The sequence below is a fragment of the Toxotes jaculatrix genome, chromosome 8, assembly GCF_017976425.1.
Source record: "Toxotes jaculatrix isolate fToxJac2 chromosome 8, fToxJac2.pri, whole genome shotgun sequence".
Lineage (NCBI taxonomy): Eukaryota > Metazoa > Chordata > Actinopteri > Toxotidae > Toxotes > Toxotes jaculatrix.
The window spans coordinates 21266204-21290325 of NC_054401.1; the positions used below are offsets into that span (position 1 = coordinate 21266204).

General features: G+C 41.6%; 1 protein-coding gene across 1 annotated transcript; it reads left to right on the forward strand.

Moving 5' to 3' along the window:
* Positions 1–5698: 5698 nt before the first annotated feature.
* Positions 5699–8027, forward strand: eny2 (ENY2 transcription and export complex 2 subunit). The gene is made up of 4 exons (XM_041044780.1): positions 5699–6135; positions 6966–7036; positions 7365–7439; positions 7738–8027. The coding sequence occupies exons 1-4, from the start codon at positions 6068–6070 to the stop codon at positions 7809–7811; spliced, it is 288 nt and encodes a 95-aa protein (XP_040900714.1). The 5' UTR covers positions 5699–6067; the 3' UTR covers positions 7812–8027.
* Positions 8028–24122: the final 16095 nt, after the last annotated feature.

The following is a 24122-nucleotide window of genomic DNA, read 5'->3' on the forward strand; positions in this document are numbered from 1 at the left end:
AGGTCATTACAGAACCAGATCAGGGAAAGAGCTGTTTATAAGCTTAATCGTTTTGCAGTGTTTGAAACAGAGCTATCATATGTTTATGTTTGTACATGTACTGAACACCTTTGTAGCTTGCAAGCCAACCACTGCTTGTTTTAGGTGTCACCTGGGGCTTATTCACAGCTGGGAAGACTTCTTCTGGAGTGCTGTGTGCAACCACCAGGGCAGAGGCAGCTGCTGATGGTCATTACATAACCTCAGTCTCGCTGCTACCACAACGTCGCATTATCTATTCATTAATTACAGAAGATGTGACATTTTGGTGGAACAATGCCAAGTAACAAAAAATTACAAGCAGCAATTGCAAAAGTAATGTAATTAACCAGTTTTTTGAGGTAAAGGTCAGAACATGATTAAAGGGACATGTAGAAGAAGTGGGAGCTTTGGCTAAACAGATAAAGAAAGTGAAAAGTGCCATTTACAGAAGCTCAGACTTAATGTACCAAAGAAATGATCCTTTTATTTAGCTGCAGTGGTCTGTCTCTGCAACACACACCCTCACACTAACAGCTACATACTGATGATCCTCTGGCTTATCAGTCTGCCAAGGCATGAGTGATGATGCCATTTAATACTGCAACTGGCTCACCACTGTGTTTGCTGAAACAGACACAGGACAGAGGAGACAAAATATACGAGAAACACCCTGATTACCTACATACTTACACTATATTTCAGTACAGTCTTTAAGAAACAAGCCCATTTTTTTCTGTGGGGGCTTCCATTGTTGGGCAAAGAGAACAATTTACTGGAAATGGTAATACTGAATTCACATTTGTGGTTTTGTGAAGAGTACAATCTGTTCAGTGACTATAGGGCAGCGTGGGGAGGGGCCCAGAGTGCTGCGAGTTGTCCTCCTCTGGAAGCTTCTGCAAAAATGACGGTTATCTAGTTTTGGCAAAGTTGGAGGAGCAGATGGCAACTGGAAATGATCAGTCAGAGACTAAACTTGGGTGATACCGGAGGCTACACAGCTAGGAAATGGAATGTCTTAAATATTTCTGGCATCATGATGACTTTTGAAATGAATTTTAGGGAGTATCGCTTCAAGATTAATTTATCAGTGAAATTAGCAGAAGAAATTATAAATATTGCATGATGGACAAAAGAGCACTGGTTTTCTTTCCCCACAGCGGTGCTGATTTCTTCCCATAATGCACTTCTTTACAATGCATGTTAAAAAAGGGAGACGATAATTCAGATTAGTTGTGCTCTGCTCCTAATCATGGATTAGTCATCAGATTAAGATGTAAATGGTCATTTGTGAGCTGGTTATTATCGGGTGAAGGCAGGTGGTTCCCACCCCTACATTTCCTGTTGCATCTTGTAAGAATTTTCCCTGCGAACCGTGTCAAGTGTGAAGCACCATACATCTATTATTAGCCCATCACATCACACACTGAATTGACTTCTTTGGGTGGGCAGGGCTGTCAGCTAGAAGGCAAAGCCATAAAACAGACAATTTAATGCGGACACCCAATTTAGAGTTTTAGAACAGGGTCTCGGGGGCTCGTGGCCAAAGGCAGAGCAGTATCATCTGCTTCTTAGTCTGAGGATTATCCTCCTTTTCTTCATGCTTTCTCTTCCTCATTCAGCATGTTGCTCTGTTCCAATTCAGGCAGAGAAAATAATTTCAGCTTCACATGAAACAAAGTGAAAAACCTCATGCTATGCCCATGAAAAATACCACCACCGGGCCACATCTTGTGATTTATGGTTCCCCAACTGTAAAGAAGAACTCAGATGAGGATCCCTCTGAGGTTTGTTACTTTCTTGAGAGTGCAGCACATCTCTTCTCCTAACTGTCCAGCTGCCTCAGGCTGCTCCAGCCGAGATAACTGTGGTAATAGGCCTAGACTATGTCAATTGTAGAGGGGGAGGGGGAGCAGATAAGGACTATCTCAAAAGCTCTGAGTGGGAGGAAAATTCTTTATACACCTTGTTGCACCGAGGCCCTCCCCTTATACCCTCAAGGCACATCTGCTTGAGCATGTCCACTAAACTAAAGAGAGGTATAAACACCTCGGATTCTGTCTGAGCTGTAAAAATGATCACCAGCACCAATAAAAACCCTCTCTAACTTTTCACCCTCTCCTCATTGTGCCGGCAAACTGACACCAGAGAGGCAGATGATTAACCAAGGCTCCACACACACACACACACACACACACACAGGTTTTCTCTGTGTCGTGTAGACCTGCACTCACATGGAAGACCATTACTCTGCCCAGAGCAGGTAGGGCATCAATCAGCCTGTCATGAGGTGGTGCAGGGGGAGGCATTTCCCACTTGAACATGAGAGGGAGCCCCACTCTCAGACAGACAGGGAATAATTCTTGGTGAGACTTCAAAAGGTAGATTCTCCTATTTGGGCATGAAATTTAAAGTCCCGGTCAGCCTCATGCATTACATATAAAAGCTTCCCATCCTGTCTCTTCTCTTTGAAAGGTTTTCTGGGTATCGTGCAATGAGAAGCTGTCAACTGTGTGACCCTGCTGGATTTTAAGTAAAGTAAATGAAACACAGGCAATTAAAGTTATGCAAGCTACCAGAAGTGAGCGAAGTAATTAATTAAACGGAGCAACTGAGCAGAACAGGAGTGCTGGCTGTGTCACGGGGTCGTTCGTAATAAGGCAAAAAGTGTTTCAGTTTGAGAGTTTTCAAAGACTTGTTCAGACTCAGTAAAGTTCTTACTTATTACTTGTGTACAACAAGAACCCACAGAGTCTTTTGAGATTTGTGGACTGAGACAGGAAAACTCTATTTAGTGTGACTCATGATCTTTGGATTGTCTCTTTTTTTCCATTTTTCTTCTCAATTTTAATCCCCTTCCTTATTAAAAAAAAAAAGTTACAGTTACAGAACACCTAGGTGTTAGAACTTGCACCCTACTGCAGTCTTTTTCTTTTACATTAATAAAGCTAAATCCACTTGTGATTCACACCATCCAGCCCTGCCTGTACAGATGAGAATATTCTGATAACCTCAAAAAAACTATTCACTATTCACTTTAAAAAGAAAGCCGAAAGCTTACTCAAAGTTATCACTTATTTACTAAATGAAAGACAAAGACGTTTTTGACATCTCTTTGCCACACAGAAGTGTAGTTCAAGATTTCAACAATTAATAATTGAAGGCGAGCGACAGAAGGCAAGTTTAAATGATGTATTTGTTACTTGAAACCAGCGAGTATAAGAACAGCTTGTCATTTCAAGAGACAAGGCTTCTATCATGCTTTAAACTGTCTCACAGTCACCTAATATCCCATCAGTCTCAGCTCAGTACATCAACAAACACACAAAATCCTCCAACTGAACTATATATACCGAATCTGTACCGTTTGCATCAGAGCTGGTGACTGACAGAGCTGACGTTCAAGTGTCAGCACCAAGCTCCAGGAGGTCACGTGATCACAGCCGAGTTTACAGTCTGTTGTGCTGAAAGTTTCTATATGTGTAAAAGAAACAAATTCTTCAGGCAATTCTTCTGCTACTCATAAAGATGTGATGATAAAGTGCTGATTCTGACTGACCCCAGTTCAGCCTCGAGTATTTCCTTATATCACGCTGAAATATAAATGCCACCTCGATGAGGTGCTCCAGGTGATGCATTAAACCCAACTGCTGCAAAACTAATTTGGTTAGGTAAAATTACAATCTGATCCAGATAATCCAAAAACAAATATGACCAGCGTCTGAACAAACACAAGTCTTAGAGTCTGAACTTGATACTTAACAGGATAAGTGTAAACTTTGACTTCTCCTGTAGTGCCACCGTCAGATCAGAGGATCACTAAAGTTGTTAGAATTGTTTCCTCTAGTGATCTTGAAAATCTGTTGTAGATCTTATGACAGTCTATTTAATAGCTGTCAGATGGAAAACTAATTTTAGGTTAGGTTGTCCTCTGGACCCCAGCAGGTTTTAAATGTTGCCCTCTTCCTTCTTAAGCCCTCCAGGATCTGCTGCAGAGAAGTCTCCCTGCATGAAGCTTAAAAAGCTCTCATCAGACGTCTGTTTTCCACACATCTTTAGACAACAGCTATCAGATATTTTGAGATTTTTTTTTCAGCAGGTACAATATTCATACAACCATGGAACCCTTCAGAGCCTCCACAGGCCTGCCTTCTTAGTGCTCTGCTTGATCCAACACAATTTCTGAATGTGAATATAGGCACTGTGGTGCATTATCAAGGGCACAATCAACATCACACAGTTAGGACAGCATGAATAAAAAACGTGTGTCACAAAGGACTGGAGGATGGCAGTTGATCTGGAGAAGCAGCTAAAATTTCCCATCTATCCACATCACTGAGCCTCGGCTGAGACCACACATCCTGCTGCATCCAATTTCTCTTGTTTGTTAAAGAAACCGTTATAAATTGCATCCATCGTTTTCACTCTGATGATTCATTATTTGCCAATAATGATTTTATTTTAAAATTTACTAAAAAAAAATCCTGTTTGTTATTTTGACCAGCTTGACATTTGTGCAGCTGGCAGCACAGTGCTGTAATTATACACTTCTTGCATCCATTTGTATCAGAGGTGTGGATCTTAGGGACAGTAAGGCCTGTATCAGCAGCTCATAATAACCCATTGCTCACCACTTCCCTTTCTCTCTGGCTCTTCCATCTTATATATACACGCCTTTCCTGACTGACAGTGTGAAATGTACACACATGCTCTCGTATAAACTAAAACCAAATCGACAGTCACTACATCAGACAACCTACAGCCCTTATTTTGCTTTGTTCTTTTATAATTGTCCTTTTTCTTTTTTTTTGCAATCCTTGTGTTGTCCTGTTAATGTTCTGTCTTCTGTCTTGCATTTAAAAAAGTGACAAGCATCAAGTACATGATAAACATTTTTAGGACAACTCAGACACACTTACTAACAGCTGGTGCCATAGAAGTTCATCAGGAGGTTCGTGGCAGTGAGGGGATGCTCCAGAGCCTTAGAGGGTGTTATCCTTTCTTTGGTATCCAACTTGAGCATGTCTTTCCAGCAGCTCTAAGAACCTCTCCCACAAGTGGTACTTGTGGGAGAGGTTCTGGTTCCACTGCATTTGGGGAGGAAAAAAAAAGAAAAAGTAAATAACACTTCATTCAACCCCTCTTCAAATAAACACTATTACTCAGTGTGTTTGCTTCAGTGAGAACACATTTATAATTACATGAACAATAGTGCACAATGAAAAATCAACTATAAATACTATACCCCACTGTGAAATACACACACTGCTGAATATCTAACCTGAAAATGTGACAAAGTTGTCAGAAGTTCTATTATTTTTACTGTATTATTGTTAAATAAAACAAAATAAAATAAAAAATAAAAGCACCTCTGAGGAACCAACCGCAACAGTGATAGCAACTGCGGACATTTCTGAATGAGACAATGGCCGGTGAGAAACCCGGTTATTAGTAATTTCTTGAAGTTCTTAACAGAAACGCAGGAACTGGTGACCAACGTGATAATATAAAAACGGGGTTTTGAAAAAAGTAAGGTGAGCTGAGGGGTCAACGTGTGACACGCATCTGTGATTATATTCATTTGCCAACACTGCGCCCGTGTGGTCTCCCAGGGTACTGCATATAACTAGGGCGTAGGAACCATTGTACCGACCAGTGTTTCCCCTCGGAACGTAATTGATGTTGGTGAAACACAGAGCGCAGCCTCTCTTTCTTCGTTAGCCTCCTATCAAGTCTAACTTGTTTGAAACTTAACTTAGTCGCAGAGCTCAGCTCGTAACGACTGCAGCATTTTGTGATGCTCGGTCCAAACATGTCTGATATGTTGTCGCTGCCGTTCAACGTCTTGTCGTCTTAACTTTTTTTTCATGTGCGCCACAGAGTCAGACACCGATTGATGCGACACTGAGGAGTGAGACCTCGTTTATTCACCTTTCTCTGGTGTGTAAATAAACAGCAGTCTGCCAACTTAGCCAGCGAAGACTAGTCTGTCATTATTTGACAGTATAAACACACACGGTGCTGTTTCTCTGTGTGAAGGCGACAAAATATGAGCAGAGAGTCCAGAATGAGGGCGACGATAAACCAGAAGCTGACAGAGATGGGAGAACGAGAGAGGTGAGAAATAATGCCGCAAACAGCTCGGTGTAAAGGGACACATTCCCTGCTGTGATATTAATAACGTAACCAGCAGAAGGCAGACACATGCCTGCTGTATATTTATCAGCCCGGTAACTAATTTACCATGTGGTATTAATACTGAAAAGCTGCTCCACACATTAAGGAAGGGGTCTTAAATTATGCCCTGTCACACACTGTTTATTCATCGTGCACGGAAGCATCAGTCTGGGTACTGTATGTATGTAAGTGGTAGGCAAATAGTGGTCTGTGGGCCAAATCTGGCCTCCTGGCAAAAATATTTGGCCCTGATGAAAGGTGAAGATTTCACTTTTGTAGTTTACAGCTACATTTATTTGAGTTTGTATGTGAGTTTTCACAAATTTACTGTAGGTAACACTGTAAATGCAAGACCCTGTAAATCCCAATAATACATATTATGAAATATAATATCTAATACTCTGCTGCATGAAAAGAGAGAGCTGAAAACCACACTGTCTCGTTCTGTATTGAGCTGTTTTAAAAGCACAGGGTGCTGGAATAAAGTTTGATGAATAATGTAGATAAATAATATCACTGAATGGCTTTAGTTTACTTGACAGTGTCAGATTTGTGTTGACAACAATACTTACAACAATACCTTCAGTTCCGCTGCAGCTGAAAAAAACCCTCAGCATACCACAGAGAACTGTGCTTTTATCCACACCACAAATAGTGATGCTGCAGTCAAGACAGAGACGCTGCCAACTGTAATAAATAACTTATTTAGCAGAGAGCAGAAATGGGCCTGGCCTGCCATATTCTCATATGTCCCTGTGTCTTATTGGCAGACTGAAGGAGTTACTGAGAGCTAAGCTCACTGAGTGTGGATGGAAGGACCAGATGAAGGCTCACTGCAAAGGTAAAATTACAGCACTGCTGTTAAAACACATAGCGGGAACTCACTGATTCACTGAAACGGTTCCACTAGCAGACTGGAGGTTTGCTAGTGGAACTGCTGCTTCCTGAGTTGTTCTGGTTATTTGCATTTTGTTCTCCTGTAAACGGGAATTATCTTAAAGGGTGTATTTGCAGTTCCATGTTTTAATGCATAGCCAGAGAAGCTTCTTCTCACCTTCTGTACTTGCTGTGTTTTGATCTATTTGTTTTTTCTCCCTTTTGCTGTTCACCCAGTGTTTGCACTGTGATTTTCAAGCATCGTGTAAAATATTCTCAACATGTGTTTGCAGAAGTAATCAAAGAAAAAGGCTTGGAGCATGTCACTGTGGAGGACCTTGTGGTAGAGATCACTCCTAAAGGAAGAGGTACAGCCTTGCTCTGGAGTTACTATTTAGCATCAGTCATAGTAGATACAGAGAGGCCACCGACAATATTCTCAGAAGAAGATGCTGTTGTGTTTCTAGTTAGAGATGTGAGTGTCAGCACAGACACAGAAGTTGAAGTGTAAAAATATTTCTGGTTTGTTATGAAACCAGATTAGACTTTTGTGAGCCTCCACAGTCTTGGTAAATAATGGGGAAACACTTCTGCAGTGCCACTGTCATTGTTCTGTATCTGTGCAAAGGAATAAGTCATAGTTGCTGATTTCTTTTTCTCTTGCAGTCTTGGTGCCAGACAGCGTCAAGAAAGAGCTTCTCCAGAGAATAAGAGCCTTTTTAACTCAGCATGCCACATAATGTTTTATTTTTACCATTTTAACATTTCATTAGACCACTTGCCTATAATTGATGATACAGAATATTTTGACGAATAGATTTACTTGAATTTTCAGTGATGTACAGTGCTGACTCGCACTTACCTGTGACTACAGTGATCACATATTTGTAAATGCACTTACCTTGCACATTTAGCTGAGCTTTGTATATGAGAAATAAAGTTTTTGATTTACCGGATGTGAGTGGACAGAATCGTTTATTTCAGAACCAGCGTGTCAGGATAACATGAGAGGAGTTAACAGGGACATGATGGCGTGCTACAGAAGTACGGAGTAAGAGATTTATATATTTCTTAAAAAGGAAAAACTGAAATATCACATTGACATAAGTATCCAGGCCCTTTACTCTCCAGTGCTTGGAGCAGCGATTACAGCCTCTAGTCTTCGTGGGTAAGATGCCACCAGCCTTGAGCACCTGCATTTGGGGATTTTCTGTCGTTCTCTGCAGTCAGATCTCTGGCTGAGCCACTCAGGGACATTCATAGGGTTGTGTTTAACCCACTCCTGCGTTCATAAAGGGTATCTCTGTACTTTGCCCTGCTCAACCCTGACCAGACTCTGTGTCCCTGCTCCTGAAAAACAGCCCCACAGTGGGATACTTCCACCACCATGCTTCAGTGTTGGGATGGTCTTGGGCAGGTGTTGAGTGGTGTCTCGTTTCCTCCAGACATGATGCTTAGAATTGAGGCCAAACAGTTCAATCTTTGTTTCATCAGACCAGAGAATCTTGTTTCTCACAGTCTGAGAGTCCTTCAGTCCTTCAACTTTCACATGTCTGTCACTTCATTTGGCAGCTCTAAAGCCCTGATCGGTGGAGTGCTGCACTGATGGCTCTCCCTTCTCCCCCAGTTGCTCAGTTTGTCTGGGCTGCCATCTCAAGGATGTCCTGGTTGTTCCTAACCTCTTTCATTTAAGTATCGTGGAGGTCACTGTGCTCTCGAGAAACCTTCAGTAGCCTTCCTCTGATCTGTGCCTCCACACAGTCCTGTCCTTGAGCTCTGCAAGAAGCTCATTCTACCTCATGGCTTGGGTTTTTGCTCTGATGTGCATTGTCAGCGGTGGAAGCTTATATAGACAGGTGTGTGTGCACTGTATGTCCAGGACTAATATTGTACTGAAAACAGAACCTAAGTAAATGTACTCTGCTCATACATTCCACCACTGCTAGTCTCTGTTTGCTCACACAACACAAGAAATTAATTTGTATGAAGTTCTTTTCAGGGTGAAAGTTTAGACTAATACTGAGTCCATAAATAAAGCCTTATTCGTTTTCTTTGAAGTCTTATTACCACAGTGGTCCTAAAAGTGTGTGCCAGAGCCTCCAAAGGAGTCTTCATAAAGGGTGGGAAACAGTCAGTATAATTTAATTTGCACTGAATCATGTGCACGTCCAAGAAGTGTAAAAATGACTTAATCATAGTTTCTGTTCCCTCTGATTTTCTTCCCCCAGCTACACTGTACAGTTATGCAATTCAGGATATAATGAACAAAATCATATGTCATCATGGGCCATGTTATCAAACAGTCCGAGTGCTTTTCCGTTGCACTTGACATTTAAATGAGGATCCAGTTGTATGTGCAGTGTGTTATTGCAGTTATCAACACAGCAGCAGGCAGCTTCATACTCGGACTGTCAGAGATGGAATAAAAAAAAAAAAAAAAAAGATGAGAGAATGGTCCAAAAATAGTTGGCAGGAAAAACAGATATTTTCCATGGTGACATGAATCACACCCAGGTGCTGATGTGAATTAAAACTGTCCTTCAATTAAATGCACTTAAATCCACAAAACTATGATCCTGTAATGACAAGCCTGGTGCTGCTTTTACTTTCCCAGAATAACAGCATGTTCCCAGCAGAGGGGCGAGGAGGGGATGGTGAGAAGGAAATCATGAAAAGATAAACAGGAGTGACCCTGTTCACAGGGAGAGGTGGATGCACCAGGGGACAAATTGCCTTCACCGAAACTGGTTGTCAGGTTGTTTCAAGGTCCTCGGTGCGTTGTGTATGAAATGAACAAGTGCACACAAGTGTTCCAAGCGAGAGAGTCAGCAGACTGACAAGTCCAAAAAACATAAGTTACGTAGGCCATGACGAGATAGTCTAAAAAAGTTCAACTCTGTTTTCATTTTGATGTTGTCGTGCAACTTCAGGTCAGTTAAATAAAGACTATTACAGGAATGTTTGGTCCTGAAGGACTCTTTGTTTCCCTTTTTTTTTCCTGTCCACATGCTAAACCACATCATTTTGTTTTGTTGGAAGGTCTCTATAGTTACACACGCACAATGCCTAATTGGTTATGGATTACATTTGCAGAGGCCATGAACCCAAAACAACGCACCCCTCGGCACGAGTAGCACATTAGTGGGTAGTGAGTGAGTCGGAGCTGGTCACCCACCCAAGACAGAGCGTGTGTTTTCTTAGCCGAAGGACCTGCTGTGACATCAGCCCAGGTGACAACATGCTGATATACAGTGCTGTTGTGGAGGCCAGATGTAATGCACCCCTCCAGCCCTGCACACACGCTCCCTTAATGGCCTACATCAATCCCCATGTTATCAGCAGATCTCTCCGGGCCCCCACATATAAAGGAGGTTCTGCACACTGCAGTGTACCACAGACCGGCACTGGATAGAATTACCAGTGATGCAATTTATTATCATACAGATTTTTATTTACTTTCTCACTCTCTGTTCTCAGCTTTTCTCCATCACTCAGGACCTGTGCAGCTTTGCCGAGGAGCTGTACAGTAACCAGATGACTCTGCACATCATAAAAAAAAAAAAGTAGAAAAGTAGAGAGCTGTGCAAATAAATGGAAATTGTGATTTTAAAAAATCCAACTCTTTCCTGCTTTTTGGCTCAAGGTTGTGCGTCTTGGGTGGGGCAGGGAGAGATTTAAATGAACCGAGAAGACCTGTTTCGCTGATCACAGCGGCGGCTGATAGCGAGGAAGCCAGCACCGTAGCATCCTGTGAGGCAGCCTCTGAATGAACCACCATCAGTCCGGCAACAACAAAGGGCGAAAGCACCCTTATTCCACCAAAGTCAATATCAAGCTGTGTGTGAGCAGCACTTAATGACACTTAAAAGGAAAAGACAAACATGTTGTGTGTGTGTGTCTCCATGTGCTTTTGTGTGTGTGTGTGTGTGTGTGTGTGTGTGTGTGTGTAGGTAAGTGTGTGCAGATATGTTCACCACCCCTGCCGGATCATTGCAGCCTGATAGCAGCTGTGTCAATAGGCAAAGGAGCCAAAAGCGTGGTCCTGTATTCTGAGTCCCATAGGTGCTCCCCAGTCCTCTCTCTAGTGAAATTGGCAACATCCAGAGGCCATAAACACCTCCCCTACTGTACAAACAACTGAAGAAAAGGCAGCGCATGGTGGAAACAGATGGCAGAAACATGTTCCTATTATAAACAAATGTTGGGAAATAATGATGTTATAGCACATTGCCTTATTTGGGATCACAGTGCACCTGCTTCAAGGGATAAGAGTTTAAGAAGTGTTCATGAAATACAGTATCTCAAGCCCTGGTCATATAACACAGAGAGATAAATATCTGCATGTTTACAATGGTAGAGCTGACATGTCTTATTTATAGGACACAGATATAGATTTTTGTGTATCATATATCTTTCCCTATCTTTTTTTCATAATGGAAAGGGCAAAGACGTTGCATAAGCAGACAGAGGGTCAAAGAGGGTGTTTCAAAGCAGAAAAAGGGGCCATGTGCTCCTACAAATTCCCAAGACCCGGTGTGCAGTTGGCCCTCTTTACTCTCAACATGTGTGAATGCCATGCTCGATAAAGTTTTCTTTGAATTCCCTCACTAGAATTTATGAGACGTGCAACATGGGGTTGCAACTCTTTTGAAGCCTACACACTTGCAGCGCTCAGTGCCGTTTACATTCTCATTTCGAGGGGGGAAAAAAAGCAGGAATAGGGCGAAGTTGGCGCGTAGCATCCTGCAGTGTAAAGAGTTTTAAACATATTTACTCTCTGTTGTGTCTCCTGGGAACTGTTTTCTACACACTAATGAGGCTGAGGAGCAAGTTTCATTCTGTTATTCCTGGCATCGACGCACCAGTCGCAGGCATACCACTCACACTCTCTCCCCCCCCTCGTCCCTTTTCCCTCTCAGTAGCCCAGTGCAAATAATAAATAAGAGGAAATACATCATCCCTTTTTCAATCCGAGAGCCAAGAGCAGGTCTGCCAAAGTTAACACAAAGCAATCTTAGGTAATGATCAGCAAATGTGTATAAAGTTTCATAGAGCATGACTTCACATAATTCTTGTTTAGATCATGTTGGCTGGCTCAATCTCAACTGTGATGCTGCTGCAGGAGAAACACACACACACTCACACAGTTTTCCCTCCTGAAGCTTGTTTGTCTCACACTTAAAAGCAGCAGTTCTGTTTTATAAGTTGCTGTAATTGATTTGATACAGTGTAACATTGTGGCGAGGATTAGCTACCAGTCGTAAATCGTGGAATTTTAACAGAGGCTTTATGGCGCGCTCATTCATTCTGCAAATATGTGTCAGATTTTCCAGTCATTTACACACGTCGGTGGCACAGATACCAAACATTTCATCATGACTCAATTGATGAAAATTATTGGCTCAATGTAAAAAAAAAAAAAAAAAAAAAAAAAAAAAAAAGCTTCATTGAGTTGTTTTAGTGCTCTACCTACAGCACAGCCAGTGTGCAGATGGGGAGCCGGGGGGTCTCTATGCAACAACACAGAGGAAAGAAGCGAAACACAATCCAGACATTGTTTACCCTGTTTCTGATGTAAAGGCCACTTACTGTCGTGTCCAATCCCTAACCCTTAATTTGCTGCCCTAGCCTTTGAAGTGTGTGCATATTTCTGTTTCCTGACACTACCTTTCCTCTCCCTCTCGCTCTCTCTCTCCTCCGAGCCCTAGCAGTTGATATTGCAACTGGATAGGCCATGTTTCCATGTAGGGGCTCTTTTTAGGCCTGCTCTGATGATAGAAAACACAAGTGGGGAAGGGGAAAAGGAGTGCTGGGCGCACAGATCCACAAGAGAGGCCCCAGCCCCAGCCCCGGCCCAGACAACGCTGCAGGGGATTAGAGCACACCCTGGCAGCAGAATGGTTTCACTTAAGAATTTCAGTAATCACTTTTAGGAGTGTAATATATAGCTGACCTTCGGCAGCGCCACACGACCCCCCGCTCCCCCAGCCATTTGATCAAAGGAAGCGGCAGTGGCTGTGCAAACAGGCACTATCAGTGGACTCCAATGGATTTACTGCCTGCTTCTTCTCTCTTGTCTCCCCTGAGTCGTGTGCTGATACACACAGAAACCCAGTTTCATCTTACAAAACCTATTTTTCTCCCAGTACTAATTTACGGGCCAGATCATGACTTGAGGGAAGTTAGAGGAGGAGGAGGGGGCTCGGGAGGCCTCAGGGAAGGGGAGAGAGTGGTGGTGGGAGCAGCTCGGGGCCCTTATCCACTGCCTGCTGACTGGGCCGAGCAGAGCGGTTCTCATCATCCTGGGAAAAGCCCAGTAGGTGCTCTCTTCTCAGCTGGAGCAGCCAAACACCGTGGCCCATGCTCCAGCAACAATAACAGCAGATAGAAAAGGACAGAAGGCTGGCCCAGTAGGGTTTATATAGTGCCCTAAATCACAAGAGGTTCTCACAAAGAAGTGGGGAGAGAGGATGTAGGTATCATAGCAACTATTAATAACCCAATATATACCGGTGTGAGCACAGTCGAGGTGTCCCTAAGTCTCTCTGATGCTGTAGTTTAATGTTTCCTCATTTTTAATTACACTCATGCACATGTTCCCTCTTAATATACCAGCCCATGTTACCCAACTATGGCATTTTAATAGACTCCTTTATTGCTTCAAATGGCATAACATAACATTTTCATCAGTTATAAACAGGCAATTACTGTAAACATTCCTCAATGAGAAGCAGACGATCAGAAAACAATGTCAACACGTTGACCTTTATGCTTTTATGGGGAAATATCTTTCAGCTGGTTAAATCCCCAGTAATTTGTAATTTGTGACTCATATGCTCTTCTGTAATTTCATGCTCTTGTTAAAATATTTCTTGCAGTACCCGTTGTGTTCATGCAAAACTGGTTGTTTATTTTGTCTTTGTTTAATTTAAAAGAACCCCCCACCCCCCATCTATTTGTTGTGTTTCTGTCAACATGAATGCCAGTAAAAGCTGCATGATGTTGTGGTTTGGAGAGCAAGTACCGCCTGTAGCCAGTTGAGGGCGTCAAAGAACAGATGACAAAAGAGAACCTATACACTTAGTATGGGAAGATTCAGTAGGTCATTCTTAAATATATAGAGTACTCAAACCTCATTTAGCAAATTTCCCACATAAACTTGGAAAAATGTGGGAAATATGTTACTTCAAGTGTATCTTTTATGTCCTTTGACAAATCTAAACTCCAGGAGATATTATACATTTCCCCCTGGGCTGTACAGATTAGAGTTTTCAGGATCATAAACACATTTCATTCACAGGGACTTCAATGCTAATGATAAAACAGACATAACTTCTTTGGCTGGCATGTCAGGGAGTGTTTATGTGACTCAGTTGATGACATTGCGTGCCGTGCCATTAAATGACCGCAGGAAGTCCTGTGCTTTTATGAGCTTCTTAGACAAGCTTGAGGGAAAAAAAAACAGAAAAATGTTTCCTGATTCGAGCATGTGAGAGCAACTCACCACATGTTCTGTCTGTCCCAGAAACAACAGGGAAGGACCCAAACAAAACCTACCACGCCAGGGCTCTAAAACGCAGACTTTACCCTGCTTTTCATCTCCGAGGGTCACGGCAGGTCAGCAAAGGATTTCTTTGAGGCTTTAAGTTACAAGAGGTAAAGGGGTATCCAGCTTCTTCAAGTGCAAATTTACACTCATCTGAATCCACTGTAGTAGTAATTATGTAAACCCCTGTACACTGAAAAAAATGTTTTGTTGAATTTACTCAGTTTTAATGTTGAAATTGGTTGCACACAATACATTCATCTAAATCCAGACATATTTTTTAAGTTGGCTGTACTTAATATTTTTGAGTAATTTCAAATAAATTATGTAAGTAGTTTCAGCACGAAAATTCTGAGTATTTGTTACTCTGATTTCCTTAGTAATTCTAAGTAAGCCCATGTTTAATTTACTTAAATTCATTATGTAATTCATATATTGTGGTTAGCTAATTTGTTATTGTGCTTTAAATTAAATTGTTTCATTCTACATATGTAAAATATTTTGATTCAATTCACAATTTCATTTAAAACAATCAAAATGCATATGTAGATGTGGGGGTGGCCGAGAAACCCTGTATACAACAATGAGTTGTGGCAGTCTGGAGCTATTCCCAATTCCATTTTATTTGAAAATAAAATGGAGTCTTGTTCAAAAACTCCACAGTAAAAAATGCACATTGGGCCAACCAGAAAGATAAAAGTAAGCAAAAAAAAGGGGGGGGGGGGGGGGGGGGGAATTCTCCAGAGCACTTCTCAAGTAGAATCAAAATAATACAGAACAAAAGAATTCGCTCTAAACTGCCTTTCTGGTTATACCCTTAAAGTTTGGGCCCATGGCAGGAGCTATAATCTGGAGCTGTGTTCAGGAGCTGTGCTTCTCTCCTTTAGGCTCCGGCCACCACAGCCTCCTCACTTTTGTACTGGTGGACTGCACCAAGAAATCAAAATCAATTATCTCTTCCAGCACACTTACAATAATCCCAATACTAAATAACATATTATCAAATAGAAGTTCAGTTAAACTTACTTTAAAAACACATATTTCTTTTTAAACAAGATACTTATACAGGTCATTTCACCACAAAAGACAAAACACCCCTCCCACTCTACCACACTTGGTTTCTTCCCCTGTGAACCCCCCTATTTAACCAAATGGACCGCTCCAGCTCAGGTTTGGCTGTTCCTGGTCTGACAGAGGTTCTTCCTCTGTGCAACAAAGGAGACAGGTCAACACAATTTAAATTCAATAAATCAAATACACGATCACAGTGTGACTTCTCTCCTTCACCCCCTCCTCCAAATGTTCATACCACACACATCACCACCAGCACTTCACACCAGGATCAACATTCTGATAAAATCTACCTGAGAAAGAGCACATGTAAGGCACATGTGTAGCACTTGGCCTTACTTTAGTGCATGGGGTCTCCCTGTGACAGTAGCATAAAACAATTTAATTATTTTGATTCTTCTTGAGAAGTGCTCTTGAGAATCCCCCCCCTTTTTGCTTACTTTTATCTTTCTGGTTGGCTCAATGTGCATTTTTTACTGTGGAGTTTTTGAATAAGACTCTAATTTTGTCAAATCAAATGGAATTGGGAATTGCTCCAGACTGCCACAACTCATTGTTGTGTACAGGGTTTCTCGGCCACCCCCACATCTACATATGCATTTTGATTGTTTTAAATAAAATTGTGAATTGAATTAACATATTTTACATAATGTAGAATAAAACAATTAGTAAATTAAAAGTAAATTAAACATGGGTTTAGTTAGAATTACTAAAGAAATACAAAAAGTGCTTACCAGCAGCAGAAAGTGGTACGAAAGTGCTTATATAATTTATTTGAAATTACTAGTACAGCCAACTTAAAAAATATGTCTAGATTTAGATGAATGTATTGCGTGCAACCACTTTCAACATTAAAATTGAGTAAATTCAATGAAATATTTTTTTCAGTGTACTTGATGAGAGGTGATGGGGAGGAAGTGGAGGTGCGGGCAATCTTCCTGAAATATTCCTGCATTCCCCTCATCAGCTGATAAGGGTCCTTGTTTGGAAAGCAAACAGAAGAAAAAAAGTACCTGCCATAAATTCTTGGCCATGTAAGTATTTTATGGTGTGACACAGCTATGAGCAGACTGATAAGTCTGACCCCTGAGTGCTCGCCATGTCATTACCGTAATACAGCTGGTCAAACGCTGATTGATGCTAATTGGTGTTGAGTCAGTTACAGTAAGAAATAATAACTTCTCGCTTGGCTGGAAAGAACTCTGCTCAGACTGTGATAATGCAATTGCCTTATTAGTCTTAAGTTGAGAGCCAGCTAGATTAACATGTGGTCAACAGTTGCTGTTGGGAAAACACGGAGAACTCCTTTGACCCTCATGATTATTGCTAATTTTGCGGAGGAGTGTGCAACTCTCTGGGTGGGCGAGTAAGCTATCGAGCTTAAAGATGATTAACGACATGTCTATTTTAATTTGCATCAAGCTATTATAACAGTTCCATTTTGGCTCGGTGCGTTAGAATTGTTATCATCCAGCACCATCTCTCACACACATCCTGTTTTGGCCCTCTGATCATACAGTAGATCCGTGTAGGCGAGCAGGTCGGGCTGTGTGTGTGCATGGCATTGGGTGTGTGAATCAGCTGAGGCTCATGTGGCTGGCCTGGCCTTGCTCCCTGCGACCCAGCAGGGCTCAGCCACCAGCTGCCTAGCACCCACTACACATTCCTGCTTTATTCCCAAGCTCGCCTCCCTCTGCTACACCAGTCAGGACAAAATGTATACCAGCTGCAACATCATTAAGTAAATGGGATCCTTGCACAGGTTCTTTTTTTTTTTTTTTTTTTTTTAAAGGCACCGTATTGAAAAGTTAGCCAAATAAGTTGTGGGAAAAGCATGTGCGCAGACAGGAACATAAATGTGCACATGGAAATGAATTCACTTACAGACACACAAAGTGGGTAGCATGAAGTCACCATGCACAGTGAGCTGCTGCAGAGTTGCAAAGCACTTGCTCTTATTTTTTTAGCCATGCTAGCAAACTACTAACTCCCTGCTCTGCTCCTCAGCCTCTCTGTCTGCATTACATGTCAAATTGCTGCTTATAAAGCACATTGAGCTGCAATATGGAGCCACAAGGTGCAGCATAAATCAGATTTATTATTTTTTATAAGCATTACACATACATTTATTCACCCTGAAGGCTTAGCCTCTGGAGTCACACACATACACACATACACACACACACACACACACACACACACACACACACTAATATTTGCATACCAAGATCCTGCACACAAAAGTGTCCACATTCACTACTAACTATCAGACAACACACTGCCAGACACACACACCCTTCCCTCCAGACCGCCGTCACAGCACTCCAAGCACAGCTGTCAAAACTCAGGGATTTCCAACACAACAATAGTGAGATGGCGTGGGCGGGCCAGAGAAGGACAGGAGATGAAGAGCTGACACATCCGAGCAAACACAGGTTACACAGGTTGGATCCACATTCCCTGAATTGCTTCACCTTTTCTTCCTTTCACTCGTTCCTGTCACTAATGTTATTCAACTCCTTCTCTGTCTAATAATCTCTCTTTCCAGCCCTCCCTCTGCCTCTCTCTTGCTCCAGGCACTGTCCACTGTGTTGTCTCACATCAGTTCTCATAACAGCTCCGGGAAGACCTCCCTCAACCTCACGCCTCGCATGTGAGTCCACACGTCCGAGAGGAGTAATAACACTGAAATCCTTCAAATCAGGTCATGTCAAATTAAGAGAGGTATTTCAGGAGCCCACCCAAGTCTCTGAAGGGGTCAAGTGAAAGCTGCTTGAGGCCAGATTTGCATGTCAAAATACACTTGATGATTCAGACTACATCACAAAGTGGGACTGAAACTCGGACTCTAAGTGTCTCGTAGTCTCTGAGATGCTGTAGATCTGGCCTGTTTGTGTGAAGTCAGGTGTGGACACGGGTGAGAACTCCCGTTGGCACGCAGAGATTGGCAAATCAAAACTTTTGACTTAATTGCAGCAAGCAAGTGCTCCTCGGTTGAACTGGCTGCAATAATATTTTTTCACCATTTCCATTCCAAATTCCTGCTAAGAAGAAGAAGAAGAAGAAGAGGAAATTTAGCTCTGAGACGTTTGCATTTATTTTAATTTGCGATGCCACATTTGGACACCAAAGTCATGTGTTTCCTGGTGTTGATTTAAATGCAAAAAATGTCGCCTAGTGTGTGCAACTGTAATGGATTACAGTTGCACACGTGAAGCTGTTGTAGCTACAATGCAGGTTACAGCACACAGTTTAATAACTGTAACCTTAACAGGGCTTTTGGGTTCTATTACTGGAAGGATAGCCTACAGTAATGTATTCTGAGGCTAAAGAGATCACTTCTATCACAGCTTTATCTCTGATAACACAGAGATGTGTTAGACGCTGATAAGGTTTGGACCTTGCTTGGACTTACAATCATTTGGCAACTCAACAAGCATTCCAGAGAAGTTCACACTACCCAGTGATTTATTGCCAGGATATGGCTGCATAGTGGGAGTGTGTAGGCTCCAGGTTGAAGTAGCTGGTGGCATAGCAGGTCAGTGAGATAGCCGAGCCACAGAGCAGTCTGGGATTCATTCAGGAAAGCTCCCGAGGGGGCTGTTGACTGGAAGGAGGCGATAAATAGCCATTTTGAAGACTTTGTTTTGCTGATGTTGTGTAACATCTTTTCAGGAAATTTGAGCTAATCTAACCTAACACACTGGGTCATTGTAGAGTCTGTTGTGTGAGGTTTGGAAATTTAGAGGAGGATGGATGGTTGCAATTACTGTGGAGCATGGACACAAACACACCTCATTCTATTGACTGAGCTTTCAAACGCATTTATTAGAGCCATGAAGATGAAATAGATGTTTTCTATGTAAAAAAAACAAAACAAAACACATTTTATTTTCCAACAAAACCAATAATGAAGTGATCTTATTGATAAGTATTATCTTATAGCCATTGAGCTCCATTGTTGTCCAAAAGCTACACAACAGTGAACCATGGCATTCTTTTAATATGATGAACATAGGCACAATAGTTTATTTAGAGTCAATCCCATAAACATGGACTCACTAGAGCACCAAATGCATATTAATCCACAGACATCTTCTTTATTCACTATTCTTTTAGCTCTGTTTTGGTCTCCACTAACTCCTAAGAAAACATCTGATTCTTTAGCGGCTAAATACTTCACTGTGTTCACCCGCTAGTTGCTGGAGTGGTTGGGGTGAACAAAAACACTAAAGCTGTGGGATGTAAAACCCAAACAATAAGCTGAAAGATCCTAAAATGCATCTTCTTCATAAAATATGAATACAATAATGAATAATAAAGTACAACCTCGATACCCAGTTAAACTTAGACAAGCTGGAGAATTTCGGGTCTTGTGTCTTTCTTAAAGACATTTCAACATGTGAATAGGAGGGGCTGGGAGTCAAATACCATCCCTACAATCAATAGTCAACCTACTATACAAACCTACCAATGAAAGTGTTCCATTAAGATCATAAAGTTTGGTGCATAACATATATTTACAGATTCTAAATCCATATTTTTAACCACTTACTCCTCCTGGTTGCCATTTTGAAAAGTCAGACCTCCTGGTATGAGGGGCACACCCCCACAAATGTAATATCACTGGCCAGGATGTCATCTACACAGGGCTACAGGCTACTGCAATGCAGAAGAGAGACATATGTCCCACACATGAAGCACACATTTGGCTGTGGTGAGCATGAGCAAGTTACAATTTCAAGTTACAATTTCCACTTTCTGCTGCTGGTACAGTAGATGAAAATTTGTTAAAGCTACAGCTGCAACAACTTTCTCATCATCCTCTTTTCCTCCACATGTTCACCACAGTAGAATAAAACAAACACACCCTAAACTCATCTGCATGCTCTATCTGAGCAGATGTATACAGTTCCTCAGCAGCCGAATGAGATGCCAAGCACTGCTCAAGTGCGAGGAAATGGTGCGGTTTCACAATTCCTAGATTAGGACTGAAATCTGCAGTTCCCTCCACCACTTTAAGTGGCTGTGGTGCACACACAAACCCACTGAGACCATAGAAACATACACAGTGGTTTAGTGTTGGTCTGTGGCCAAGATAAATGACTGCTTCAGGTGAAAACAAACCGTGGCCCCAGCAGATTTTTTTTTCCCCATTTGCAAGTTTTGGGGCGACTTCTCTTTGTGTGTCAACTGTTCTTACACATATGCTCCGCTTTGGCTCCTCCACCCTCTAACACTCTCTGGGCTTGTGAATTATTCAGAATGAGGAATTAAAGTTGAAATGGTGCTCTGCAGACAGAAGTGCTTCACATGTGTTGAGGACAAAAGGTGGAACGACCCTTTTCAAATCCATTACAGAAGATATTTGTGACATCAAGTTTAGGAAAATAAGAGAAAGGAGTGGAGCATTTGTTACCCATGAAGCATGATCTTGAAAGACATTTTCACGTTACAGGCCCAGACACGCACACACACACATATTCACACACAGTGAACACCCTGAGGTTTATTCATTCACTCTACAGTTGACCACAATAAAAGTTCTGACTATACCCAGAGCTGCAGTAAATCCTGTATAGGGATTTTTACCTCTGCTGTGTCATCGGGTCATTTACCTGTATGCAGTTTCATAATCATATGTTTGTGTTTATGAGCCAGCAATGCATATTATGAGCTATTATAACTTGTGGTGCACAAGATAAGGGCTCATATATTGTAATTTCTTTGGCATGTATGCCAGAAGAGCAGAACAGGAGAACTAGATGTCTGTGAGAGGATTTTTTTTTTAAAGATATCAGCTAAAGTATATTCAGTAACTATTTAATTACACTCTTGGACCTGCACCAGGTTTTTTAGAGTTCATTAGTTTAGTTTTGAGATATCTCTGTAGATATTCAGTTCTAAAGACAAGAGTACAGTCCCAATAAACAAAATGAAAACATCCTTCTCTCTCAGCATCTTTGAATGATCACCTGAGTCCCCACCTGAAAGTTTTGAATGATCACCTGAGTTCCACCTGAGGGAAGTGGGAAAAGCTTGTAGAGGCCCTGAATGGCTTCAATTAAGAGAACAATTGCTTTAGTCACACAATTATGAGCTCAGGGTAACTAAATGCAAAAGGCCCTGAAGGAGCGCAGCTAAAGATCTCTGGCATCCCATTCAATGTGGTCCACCCACCCCCCGCTGCTCATTACTGGGGACCACCAACTGGGCACAACATTACCGAAATGAGCAACAACAGAACAGTGCTGCTGCAGCCATGAGGAGTAAATGGAGAGGGGTGTTACAGAAATGAGCAACAAAGGTTACTGAATGATGAGATTGCGATGCAACAATGGATGGATTCATCTGGGTTTTTATTGTAATTGTTAAACGGCACAACTGAGACACAAGCTCAGATGATTTTTGATACACAATAATATGCGATGGAAGAAGTGCTTTGCACAGGTAAAAGTACCAAGGTCCTGGATTCAAAGTAAAAGTAAAATACAGCCATATTAGCAGCTACGTGAGACTTTACAGTTGTGCTTTGTGCTAAATGCTACAATCAGCATGCTAACATGCTCACCACTACACCACTTGTCGTGAACCATAGCACTGGACAAATTAAAATGACCAAACCTGCTTAGAACTAACTTCTTAGGGCCTATGCCACTCACATGGTTATAAAGCTCTTTTGGAATAAATTCAGCATAAACAATAAAGCTTGCTGGAAACCGTATACATTGTAAATACACTATCAGTGGCTCTGTGATGATGTGGGCTGTTTGTTACAACATAGATCATAGCTGACTTATACTGACTGATCATCCAGTCTCTCCAGCTGTACAATGTTGGTCTCAATCCAAGTCCAATAAATTCTATAAACGTTCATTTTAGATAACATCTGGTTATTTATATGGCTGACATCATTTGCATGCTGTTCAAATTACCTGATGGACATTTGTGCCATTGTTGAAACCAAGCAAAAAGATACATGTTTTCAGATGAATGTCAAAGGATGATCAACCAGAAACTGTTTGAGTAATGATCAGATTCAGTGATTGTTTGTAGCCCTCTAGACAATTCAAACTTCACACAAGCTAATAAAGAAGTCCCACAAGGAGACACCTGGGATTTTTTCACAGATGCCTGACCGTACATATCTGCTCCTTCACTTTGAAGTGACAGATTCAGGTGGAAACAAGTAAACCATCCCTACACCCCACACAAGAATGATTTAAAAAAGTAGGAATCTGCAGTGAGGTTACCAAATTATTCAGCACTATACTGAGCTCATGGAAAAGCTCTAGATGAATGGTCTAATAATCTTTTAAGATATTGGTATGTATACAGTTTGCGGAGAGATTAGCTGTCGAATTAATCATTCGATGTACTCATGTTTGTGAAATCCCTTTCACATGCCAGAGGGTTTCAGGACCGAGGCAACTTGCTCTGACATTCCATCAGCCTCTCCTCCTCCTTCCCTCGTCTGTTTGCTGAGTGTATTGCTCGGAACCGTAAATGTACATAAATATAGGCTTGATACATATGCCCTCACAAGTCAACAGGATCTAAATGGGTTGATAAAATCGGCAGCCATCTTGGGTACACTGTTTAGATTTGTAACTCAGCAGAGCCGCACACTTCCACTCGACTCAGGCTTTGCTTTGGCAACAGGATTTCTCCTTGGAGAGGAATGAATGTGCAAATGTGTTACAGGTGGGATTCATTAAACTGAGACCTGGCACATTGGTACTCACTCTGCACAATTACCATGTTACAAAACCAGGGAGCAGAGAAATGCTAACATACAGCTACTCTGTAGATGAGCATACATTTCATGCGCCAAAAAAAAAAGTGTAAATGGAAAAATGGTTATACGGTACACAAACATATTTACGCACGTTCTGCATCCACAGCTGAGATTTAAGAGGCTGATTTCATTGCTCTCCAATGAGCTCTTCAAAACAAAATAACCTATTAATGGAGCAGTTTGTGCCTGTGTTATTTCACAGAGGATGAAGAAAGAAAAAGTTCAAATTTCACGAGATCTTTTTATCCCTTTTCAGCCTCCACTTCCTTCACCCCTCAGATAAAGCTTTACGCTGTCAATGCTCTATATTTTTTTTTTTACCACATGTTCCTGACCTCAGCTTATGATGATAAGTTTATAACTCTTCCAGCTTATTGTCATCATTTAAGTGGTTGTGTTAATTTCGATGAATAATATATGTGGGGTGTTGTTTCCGTTCAGTGACCTGTGGTCACATCACAGAGCATTCTTACAGATTCTAACGTCCTCCACCCTCCTTCATGTTGCACAGAGACCAATAAAGAACTAAAGGGTTTTTTTTTTTTTGTGCGGTGATACTGAATATGTAAGCGCTGGGTGGAAACTGAAGGTGTTCAACAGATCCTAATTATCACTGACTACTACAATGCGTGGAAT

Bases quoted from the DNA above. Each gene is read 5' to 3' on its own strand.
- eny2 (XM_041044780.1), top strand. From the start codon at position 6,068: ATGAGCAGAGAGTCCAGAATGAGGGCGACGATAAACCAGAAGCTGACA. The intron at 6,136-6,965 runs GTGAGAAATAAT...TCTTATTGGCAG, and splicing joins GAGATGGGAGAACGAGAGAG to ACTGAAGGAGTTACTGAGAG. The intron at 7,440-7,737 runs GTACAGCCTTGC...TTTCTCTTGCAG, and splicing joins GATCACTCCTAAAGGAAGAG to TCTTGGTGCCAGACAGCGTC.